The sequence below is a fragment of the Anguilla rostrata genome, chromosome 13, assembly GCF_018555375.3.
Source record: "Anguilla rostrata isolate EN2019 chromosome 13, ASM1855537v3, whole genome shotgun sequence".
In the NCBI taxonomy this organism is placed as follows: domain Eukaryota; kingdom Metazoa; phylum Chordata; class Actinopteri; order Anguilliformes; family Anguillidae; genus Anguilla; species Anguilla rostrata.
In genome coordinates, this window is record NC_057945.1 from 18,448,819 (window position 1) to 18,459,917 (window position 11,099).

Here is an 11,099-nt window from a genome sequence, read left to right on the forward strand (position 1 = left end):
ACTAAATATACACTAAATGAGCCTGTAGGATCTTTAACATAAATCTGAAGAGTATTAGTATTACATTCAAATTTAATTTAGCAACTATATATACAATTACCACCATTGGCTGAAATCTCCTACTATCCCAATATGCCCAGTGAGTAATCCCTTAACAGTGCTAACCCAAAACCGCATATGTGTCCAATGCACTGGTTCTCAAAGATATGTACACTCCCATCAACTTAAGTGAACCACATACTTTAGATTCACTGAAAAAGGGAAAACAGTTTATAACGATACAATACGACAGTTGACGATAACCAAGGACTGGCATTTCCAAGGATGCTGGAAGGTAAATATTTTATTTACAAAGCAAGACAAATAAAGGCTGCTATTCTATATGAAGAGAAAAGACATACAATCTAACAAACTAAGACAAAGAAAGGGAACACAAAGAGAGTACTAATGTATGCCCAAAATGCTCGTATGAGAGAACTATGGTACAAGGAGCACCTCAAGCTTTCCGCACTACATTAATTCAATTTAAATGCTGGGTTTTAATTGTTGATACACTTATGTTGAGTGCCGGACAGTAAACAACAGTGTTAGCTATTAAATGCTGGATTCAGTAATTAAACATATTTTACTTAATCCTCACTTAACATCATCTGAAGTAGCACTCTTCGACAGATTTACAAAATAATCTTTACAGTTAATTTAACCATCCATTCAGACTACCAAGACATTTTGTCAGTGTGCGCTACTTGTGCCAGAAAATCTCCAAGCATCCTACTGGATACGTCACTTGTCTTTCAGATATTATGATACAAGAATTACAGTTCAGAATTTTTGATTGTATTTTGTTCATAAACATGTTTAATGTACTCATTAAGCATATTGAGCCATGTTTAGAGCGATATGGAATACACTATCCTACCAAAGGACCACAATGAGCATGTAACCCGGTTTCAACACCATTATGCTTCTTAAAAATTCTCCATCCTCCAATCCCATTAAGAATCTTGTTGCTTTCCGGATGACATTCTCATATACGTAATCTGTGAAACAAGCCACAATTCACCATGCACATTCATATTTCAAGAGAGGGACAGAGAGAGTTTTAGACGTTGGTGGTTTGATCTTCAGGTTTCCAGCAGCCGGTGGAGGTGATGAAGGCTGGCACCTGCCTTGAGTCCCCAGCCTGAGTGCAGGTCATGAGGTCCGAGGAGCTCTTGAGGACCTTGGAGACAGGCACAGAGCTGATCCCGCGGAGGGTGTTAGCTTGAGAGCGCATGCAGATCAGTTCGCGGAAGTGCTCTCGAAACCGGGTGGACAGCAGGTTGTAGATGATGGGGTTAATGGCCGAGCTGAGGTAGAAGAGGATACCGGAGAGAATGTGCACGTACTGGAAGACCCCGTGCATGAAATCCGTCCACTGTGTCACAAAGCTCCACAGCAAACGGTCCACGTGGAAGGGGGCCCAACAGATTGCAAATACCAACACGACAACAGCTGCGGAAAGAGAATGAGGGAAAGTGTATGGGTATTGGAAATACTACAGGCAACACGATTCATTCAGAAATATACTATTTGCAACATTGAATTATCAGCGGTACACTGAGATGCTTGCTGACATTAAAAACTATTTCCCCCTAATTTGGAACTTGAGGGGCCAGTAATGCTGAGCGATTACTGTTTTTTTTTTTTTTTTCGATTTAGATTAGGTTTTCGAAATTAATTGCGTTTTTTAATAAATTTTTTTAGAAATATGAATTTACCATGAAATAATGACATTTGAAAATCTTTTTGAATATTTTTTTCCAAAATGTTAAACACAAACTTTTTTTAAAAGGGCTTTAAAACTTTCTACTTTACAAAATTACAATGTTGTGACTGCATATTACAGCAAATCACTTGCATGAATTATCACCACCTTGGTCTTTAAAAATACATGTGAATTTCAGGTGTGTATATTTCATTCTTTTATTTGTTGACTATAATTTATCTCCCTTTTCATACACTATTGGCTCTGGAAGCAAAGATATTTTCTCATTGGCAGGTCAACGTAACCTGTTTTCAGTGTTCCACGCGAGACAAGTTAGCAAGTTAATTAGCAACGTTGACAAATCAACTTTTAAGAATTATTACCATAGTCTATATGATTATAGTCATGCTATCTGATACAAATACAAAGATACACATGAAGAAACAATGACTGCTGAAGACAAGATAACTTAAAGAACTAATAAATTCTATTCAGATGCTGATAAGGTACTGATAAGATATCAGCCTGAGTAGGTCACCAAGTGCACATGCTTGGAGGTGTGCTGCTCAAACACAATTAAGTCTTTTCCACATTCGGTTGAACCCATTTACAAAAATGGGTGGCAATCTATAAAGATAGATAGCAAGGATATTGCCACTGCAGTAACTGCAACAAAAATATCATCTTATTATAGCACGAAAGAAAATCGTCATTTGAATTAGATACTTATTCAGTATCCGAATATACCTGAGAATGTAAAACCATTATCATTGTACATTACCATTACCATTGTAAAACCTGTGCCAGTGCCAGTGCCACCTTGCAAACCCAATCAACAGCCAGAGAAATAACCCTATTACACAGATTGTATATCGTGTCTCAAATTCGGTTGCACACTCACCCGTACATAAAATAAAGATATGACTTTCTAGAATTAAAAACAAATTTGAAATGGCAATGGAATAAAAAATACACATTAGCACCTAAGCTTGCCACAAAATATTGTCCTTCATAGTAAAAGACATTTGTTTGAAAATAAACTGATTTCATCTACTCTCAATATCCCTAAATGAATGTCTGCTAGCGAATGTTTCTACATGTGGCTTCCACATTGACTCATCACGAAGAAGTGTCATAAAATGTTACCAGTTTTGTGACATATCCATACATTTCAGTAGGCCACAGGCCACACATTCAAACAAAAAGACTGCTATCTTCACTAAATCTATGTTAGATAATGTAACTGACCGGTTTCATCAATAACATTTTCCAATGGACAGCGGGAAAGAGCTGCTGGACATTAATGCAACAGGGTCAAATTGAATAAGCATCAAGCTGTACTTCATTTGATGATGATATTCATAACTACTAGGGCTGGGACCACATATCAATCTATCAATAATTATCGATAACTCAGTCAAATCGATAAGTAACATAACTTTTTTTTTTTTGGATAAATAAATATTCTGCACACCTATCACTAACCCAAACAATCACCACACATGTACTGAATGGAACATGGCTATGGCTATGCCAAAATGGTGCTTTGTTTCACTACATTGGATCACTACATTAGGGTATCCTTCCATGCGGTAGGATACGGTCTGATTTCTCGATTAGTCCCATGTACGGGTAGTCCTATGGCTGTGGCCAGCCTCCTTAAATAACCACGGTAGCACTACTACTTCATCTTTACATTCTCGGCACGCTCCGTTTTACCTTTGGTCATCTATGATTGCGTGTGGGTAAAATGAAGATATCTACTGGTGCCCTAATCAAATCATGGCTCAAATGCAGCAGATTGTCCTCTGAGAAAACATGAAAATGAGTTGCACTAAAGTAGTTTGCGGAGAAATAAAGGACGAACTCACAGAGCATCTTGGTGACCTGCCTCCTCCTCCTGCTCTCCAGTTGGATCTTCCAGCTGGTGTCAGAGCTGCAGTTCTTTCCCAGGGTCCCCTGTGGCTGCCTCCTCTCGTGGCCCAGCCGGCAACAAATGACCATGTACAGAACGCAGATGACCGTCATGGGGATCAGGTAGAAGAGCACCGTGGTGACCAGGACGACCAGGTTGTAGATCCAGCGTGGCTTGAGCAGGATGCAGGTGGCCGACTCGGCAACCCTCTCCGGCAGGTACAGGTAGTAGATACCGTGGAGGGAGGTGTTGGGCACGGCGCATGCCAGGGAACCCACCCACACCGCGCTGATGACTCGGTGGGCGTGCTTGTTGGTGATGATGTAGCGGGTCTTGAGCGGGTGCACCACGGCCACGTATCTCTCCACGCTCAGCGCCATCACGTTGAGCACGGAGGCGAAGCAGACCGTCTCGAAGAGGAAGGTCTTGAAGTAGCACCCGCCCTCGCCGAAGGGGAAGGGGTAGTTCTGCCACAGGTCGTAAATCTCCAGCGGCATTCCCAGCAGGAGCACCAGCAGGTCGGACATAGCCAGGCTGAAGAGGTACAGGTTGGTGGGGGTCCTCATCTTCCTGTGCTTGCAGATGACTGCGCAGGTGAGGAGGTTGCCGGTGACCCCTGTGATGAAAATGAGAAGGTAGGCGATGGAGACCGGAAGGCAGAAGGACGACCTCTTGGGCCCCAAGATGTTCAGGAGGATATCGTCGATCATCGAGTGCAGGTAGTCCCCGCTGACGTTTCTCGTAAGGTTGCAGTAAACACGGCCGAGCTTTGAGCAGTTCTGCCAGATGTCCTCTAAACTGTTGTATTCCATCTCAGAGAAGAGGGCTTTCGCCTGAAGCCTGAAGCTAGCGGAGCAGGATGTCTGTGCTTGGTAACCTGTCCTGTTCCGGTGTCTCCTGAAAGACAAATGTGTGTTTTCATAATGGCATCACAAGGTAACACAACGCCACTCCTCCATTCTCACCTTGTCTCCCCAAACCAACATGTGCCAGTGAAACAAATTAATAATTTCACATCATAAACTACTTTTGCATCATGTGCCCATAATGCACACAATATACAGTAAGCTGTGTGCGGTAGGGTAAAAGTCGCCACATAAATCAGATCAGGTTGTGCCAATCTCCCCAAGCACATAGGTGTAGCTTATGTCAACAAAGTACAATCATCAATTTCACATCAAAGGGGATACTTGAAGGGGCTACTTCTATGTCTTGTCTTGTCACTCTTGTCTACACTGGTTTCATTTGCTTTTGTTTTATGACATCTTTTTCCAATGGGTTTTCCAATAGGCTGCATTTGTAATACAACTCTGTGTAGTTGTTATACTGTTGTATTTTTGCTTGAATCATTAATTGTGATATAATGAGAAATGTCCATACTACTTAATCATATTTTATCTCACAATTACTTTCAAGATGCAAAACTACTATTTAAAAATGTCCTTATCAAACAGGCCGACTACCACAATGCAAGATAATTAATTGTGAGAAGGGGGAAGAGACAAAAGGTGCTGGAACATCCACAAAACTATTTTCTCTCTTTGTTCTTCTACGCAGACCTATGGCAGTCTCAAATTCATCAATAAACTCCACAATGTCAAGCCAGTTTTTTCTTGTGTTTTCATGTTTTAAATAGCCCTTATCCCAAATTTACAAACTTCCAAATCTACAAAATTAATTAGTCAATGTTTCCCTCATTACATGTACTCAGTAGAAGACACACAGAAAAAGATTTTATTCATAAGGCATGGTTTGGGAACAATCGACAAACATATTAAGCTCCTGAACTTTTAATATCTGTGGCTGGAGAACTTACATTTAGAGCTCATCTTATCCACTGGACTTCTGCTTATGTCCCACATGGTGCCACCTCTATATTCACTTCAACTATATTAAATGATCAAATTTAGTAAAAATTGTTTTATCATCATAAAGATAAGCATTTTAGCTTGAAGGGACACCCCAATAACATCCCAAGTTTTGAATGCAATTATAATAATGGCTGGTGGAAAACATTCTCAAATCAGATCATTTTCATCACTAATCTTATATTATGCCCCTCTAGCAAACAATGAGATTAAATATATCTGAGGAATCAAACAGGCTTGGAGAAATGGGTTAATGTTTCCATTTAACTTATATTTCAGCTCACAAACAGTGGTGACTCTTCTTTCCTTCATTTCTAGGCTATGTCATTTGATCAGTATTTCGGTTGTGTATTTTAAAAATCATCCCAACCCCTTCTACAAATCTAACAGAGACAGCAGTGATTCTTTTTCTGAGGGCTTAATTTTATTTATTTTCTACCAGGACAGTAGAAAAATGCAAAAGCTGGTTTACATAGGTGACATAGCTCAGGAGGTAAGAGCGGTTGTCTGGCAGTCGGAGGGTTGCCGGTTCGATCCCTGCCCTGGGTGTGTCAAAGTGTCCTTCAGCAAGATACCTAACTGCTCTGGTGAATGAGAGGCATCAATTGTAAAGTGCTTTGGATAAAAGTGCTATATAAATGCAGTCTATTTACCATTTAATTAGCTGATTATTAATATTTCTGCTGTTTTCCACTTGTACAGAAGGGAACAAGTGATGTGCCAGCATCTTCATCAATGTTCTAGAGCAAATTTAATTGCAGAAACACGTCTCTGTGCCACACAATAAAGAAATATAGACCGGATGCTTATTGCAAAGCTGTGCTGCAGCGGTCTACATCCAGTCTGCACCATGTTTGCGTCTGATGTAGACTGCCTCCTCCACTGCCATTACTGTGGGTTCAGTTCACTAACAGACACCTTAGACAAACAAGTCTGTTGCTGCAGACTTTCCAATCAGTTGTCTTGACATTCAGTCACAGCAGATCAACACAGATCGACTGGCTGTCTTGTCTAGTTATAGTACAGCTTGGAATCCTGTTTTATATGCTTTATTAAGACAGAACATGTTTTATAATGGCATATCTATTAGTATATATGAAATATACAGGATATATAATTTTATTTTTCCCTTACATTTAGCTAACGTACATTTCAGAATTTAGAACTCTTATCCAGAGCAATTCACATGGACTACAAATTTACACACAATCTGCATACAGCTAGATTACATTACATTACATGACAGGCATTTATCAGATGCTCATATCCAGAGTGACTTACACAACTTTTACATAGCATTTATATTGCATCCATTTATACAGCTGGATATAACTGAAGCAATGCAGGTTAAGTACCTTTCTCAAGGGTACAACGGCAGTGTCCTACCCAGGAATCGAACCTGTGACCTTTAGTTCCTTCCTTACCCATTATACTACACTGTCGATATGGCTCGATATTTTACTCAAGCAATTCAGGTTAATGATCTTGCTCGAGGATACAATCCCAGCTGGGAACTGAACACATGGAATTTCAGTTACAAGCCCAGTTGCCAATTCATTACAATACACTACGCTACATTACATTGCCCAAATGGCCAATCAAAATTAAGTACTCTCAGTGGTGTAGTACAGCAATAGTTGGGATTAAATAAAAAATGTACTATTCCTTCTTGTTCTTCAAATCAATGATATCACCAGTTAGGAACAATTAAAGACAAAATTCACATTCTGAAAGGTCAGACTGTCTGGTAAGCAGCACCAGACTAGACAGAGCTTATGCAATTCAGTATGAATTAAATATAAATCTCTGACAGCTAAGACCCTCCACAACAATACCTAACGTACAGAATTTATTTGATTTTAATATTGCAACATCTGGCTTTCACATGTTATTTACTTTAGCAGCCACTGGCACTTTAGAAACCAAGAAGCACATGAGGAGGAGAAAGATGAAGACTTGTATCCAAAGCTACAGGTGCATATTAGCAATATTAGGCTCAGATAAAACACCCTTTGGCCCACCTAGAAATGGTACAATATAATTATCGTCAGTCAGCCTCAGCGCTGTTTAAATGACAGTTCGTCATTGGTCAGCCCGCCTTTCAAGTCCCCTCTGAATCAGCTGTGCTACTTCATCCATGACACCGGAGATGTATTCACAATAATCAGCTGATACTGATTCTGGGGAGATTCTGCCATGTTGAAATAGCATAAGCCCCCAGAGCCCAGCATCATTCCTTCAACTGACATTCTGTTAAAACCCACTCTTTGTGTGAAGAAGCAGCGTTGACAGAAGAGGCAGGAAGAGTCTAGGGGCCCTGACAATCTTCCCTGATAATCTCCAACTCAGACTGGGACTTCACTTGGGAAATGTGGGCATCACTGCTTAGTAGAGACTACTGAGAAAGAAACAAACTATCATCAAATAAGTAGGTTAAGTTTTGCAAAAGACATTTGATACTTTTAGTCCTGATGCTTAGTTGTATTTTTTGTGTATTGAAAGCAGTGAAATGATCTGAATACAAGCTGGTCACATGCAATCAAATACAAGCCTTCAGTGGTGGTTCTCACCTGTTGTGCCCAACAAGAATATAATTGATGCTTCTACAACTCAGTGAACATTTATGAGGTGAAAAGTCAGTTGAAAAGGCAGTGAACAGCTACATTTGGTTGAAAAGAGGAAGTTTTCTAGCCATCTAGGATGTAGCCCAGCTAAACGCATGTAAAGCCTGAGCTGTATTGGGGCTATCTTACTTAGTTCATGTCAAAATGTCTCTTGACCTAAATTTCCATCCCTCTAGACATCTAGATTCAAGCTTTTACTCACTGGCAAGAGATGCTATATCAGTTTTTCTTTTTAACCTTTATCCCTTTATTGGAAAATATGCACAGAAACAATTAATAAATAAAAATGTATCCTTTACTGGTGCTCTTTAAAATCAGTATGCCAATCTAAAAGCAAATTTAAAAAACACTTGATTGCCATATTTCACATAGGGTGCAACAGAAGGGTCATATCCAGCAACACCAGAAGCATAATACTCTGCAAAAATCTATTAAACCTGCGCAAATATGCCAATGTACTCTGTCTAGTAATAATTCTAGAGGGGGAAATTCTAGTGGAGTCATTTTCTCCACTGTCAACTGGTACAATGTATAGCCTAGAGAAGAGTTTATTTTATACCCTTATTTGTATATAATTAAGCCAATACTACAGATAAATCACCTGTTATCACACCTCGGAGTCCAGGGCGATTCACATCAGTGAAATATGCATTAAAATTTATATCCGAGGCTCACAATAACTGCTGTTCAGAACTCGAACAGCTTCAGTTTACATTCCATAATTCCCGCGACTGCGACTGTACAGTTCTTTCACTGACACTAGAAGAGCGAAAGGGGTGTTTCATTTCATGATTACTTTTGTAGTCATGTGCTGTAATGACTTTCTACAATAAGAAACATCCATACACATCACTCACATCACTTAAAAATAATACTTATAGCCCTAAATAAATTGTATACAACACAGGCTAAAATACAAACTATGAAATGACTAACCGTGGTCCTCGTCAACATCTGCTGCAAGATCTCGGAGCTGAGCTGTGACACTTCTCCATGGAGAACAAATCTTTCAGCCTTGATGATGTGCTTCCCGGCTCACGGTAAGAAGCAGTTCGTGCCGCTTTCCTCACTGGTTTCCAGAATTAGCCCAGTGTTTCGTTATCTAGGGGTCACAATAAAATAAAAGAGCAAACACAATATCAAATCACTCATAAAAGGAAAACACAATACAACTTCAATCGCTGCTCGCGTTCAGCACGCTTCCTTCACGCTGCAGTGGCTTTGCAAGTTCGCAACTCCTCGGTGTGGACGCGATGATTGCGCTTCCCCCTACGACTCAACACTATGGCCACGTGAACGCTACCGTGCTAAATGCTTCAAAGAACAATGCAAACAAAATAATAAATAAATAGAAATACGTGGTCAGTATGTTTTTAGGAATCTGCATCTCTGCACAGGTCTTATTTGCGAACAGAAAATTAAGTGCATTAATATTAATATCCAAAAGACACCGGCGATTTCTGTTAGAAAAAGGAAAGCAGACTAACCTGTGATGCTATCAATAGACCAGATTTACTTTTTGAGGTCAGATAGAGTTATAGGTGGCGACAATTTGTTTGCATAATGTGTAACACGTTTATGATAATATATTCTTGTCGCAATTTATTGTATCACATTTTATACTCATTTTAGACAAAAGAAGCGCACACACCACAAAAACAATTTGCTCTTCCCTCATTTTAATGCTGTATTAAAATATCTATTGGAGTGTGGCAGGCAGCTCGTGACGAGCAGTAATACATTGATGGATGTCCTTCACTGCTTGCAGAATGCAACCTCTTAGTATTCTTAATGTTGAGAACGGCTCATTGTTTTATATCATTCTGCCATTTGTACCATATTACACCGGGCCAACTGAAAAAATCTTGATACAGTGCAGACAGCTTTCCCAATATAGTCGATAATAGACACAGATATAAAAAATTGTATTTGGGCATAAATGGGTAGTAGCTTTATATTGTCAATTCCATTTTATGTGTATTATCTATTTGCTGCGAATGTGTCCACACACTTATTTTTTTCTCACTGGACAGCATTTTAGAGACAGGTTTCTGAACCAAAAATAATCACCTGAACAAAATATTTTCTCTACCGTTCTACTTTCCACAATGTTAAAAGTATGTAAATTAATGTAAACTGCCTACTCATTATCAAGCATATCACAGACATTAGTCATCGAAAAAAATATTGACTTTGATGTCCATTACGTCCCGACTCATTTGCCATTCGATTCTGTCTAATCATGCACTGGCACTTTAAGAACTCTAATGTGGTAGTAGTAGTTATTTAGACTTAATATTTTAAATGTATTTTTTGATTAAATGAAATCATACAGCTTGTTCTCGTGTTTTTGAAGTCATTTTGTTCAAGATACATTTAATATATATTTTTATATATTTTTTTATTTATTTGCCCCGAGGGAAATTTGACTTCAACACAATGCTACTGCACAAACACTGACGCATAAACATTGCACAAGCCTTTATCAAGCATAAGCCTTTTTGAATCAAGTCACGTTCATTTAATATATACAATATATTGGACATTGTCCTACACAGCACTGTGATTCAAGAGGAGATTGGGTTACGGAGTACATAGTGCACACTTGCACACTGGGAACTATTTAGATTCATTTAGATGGGAAGAAATCACCGCTAAACCCTCCCCAACCGATAAATGAATGAGATTATATTCATAAAGAAGGTGTAACAGATTGCTACCTCAGCAGCCAAAATAATACAGTTTAGCGCCAAACTGTGTTTTGGTCAGTCATACGCAGTCTAGGCTTTTAGTGAAGTTATACCTCCCAAAGGGAATTTTAACTGGTATCAAATAAGAAAGGATGGTTGTCTTAAAGCTGTCATTGTGCGCTGTAAAAATTGGATGCAATTTGACCACAGGAGGGCGCTGAGAGCTCAGGCCACGCTCTCCTCTGCAGCTTCACT

At 39.4% G+C, this 11,099-nt stretch overlaps 1 protein-coding gene across 1 annotated transcript; it reads right to left on the reverse strand.

The window, feature by feature from the left end:
• Window positions 1–325: 325 nt before the first annotated feature.
• nmur3 (neuromedin U receptor 3) lies at window positions 326–9,367 on the reverse strand. Its single transcript, XM_064306387.1, has 3 exons — window positions 9,091–9,367; window positions 3,619–4,559; window positions 326–1,494 (listed from the first exon to the last, which is right to left on the reverse strand). Exons 2-3 carry the CDS (start codon window positions 4,472–4,474, stop codon window positions 1,103–1,105), a joined length of 1,248 nt encoding a protein of 415 aa, XP_064162457.1. The 5' UTR covers window positions 4,475–4,559; window positions 9,091–9,367; the 3' UTR covers window positions 326–1,102.
• Window positions 9,368–11,099: the final 1,732 nt, after the last annotated feature.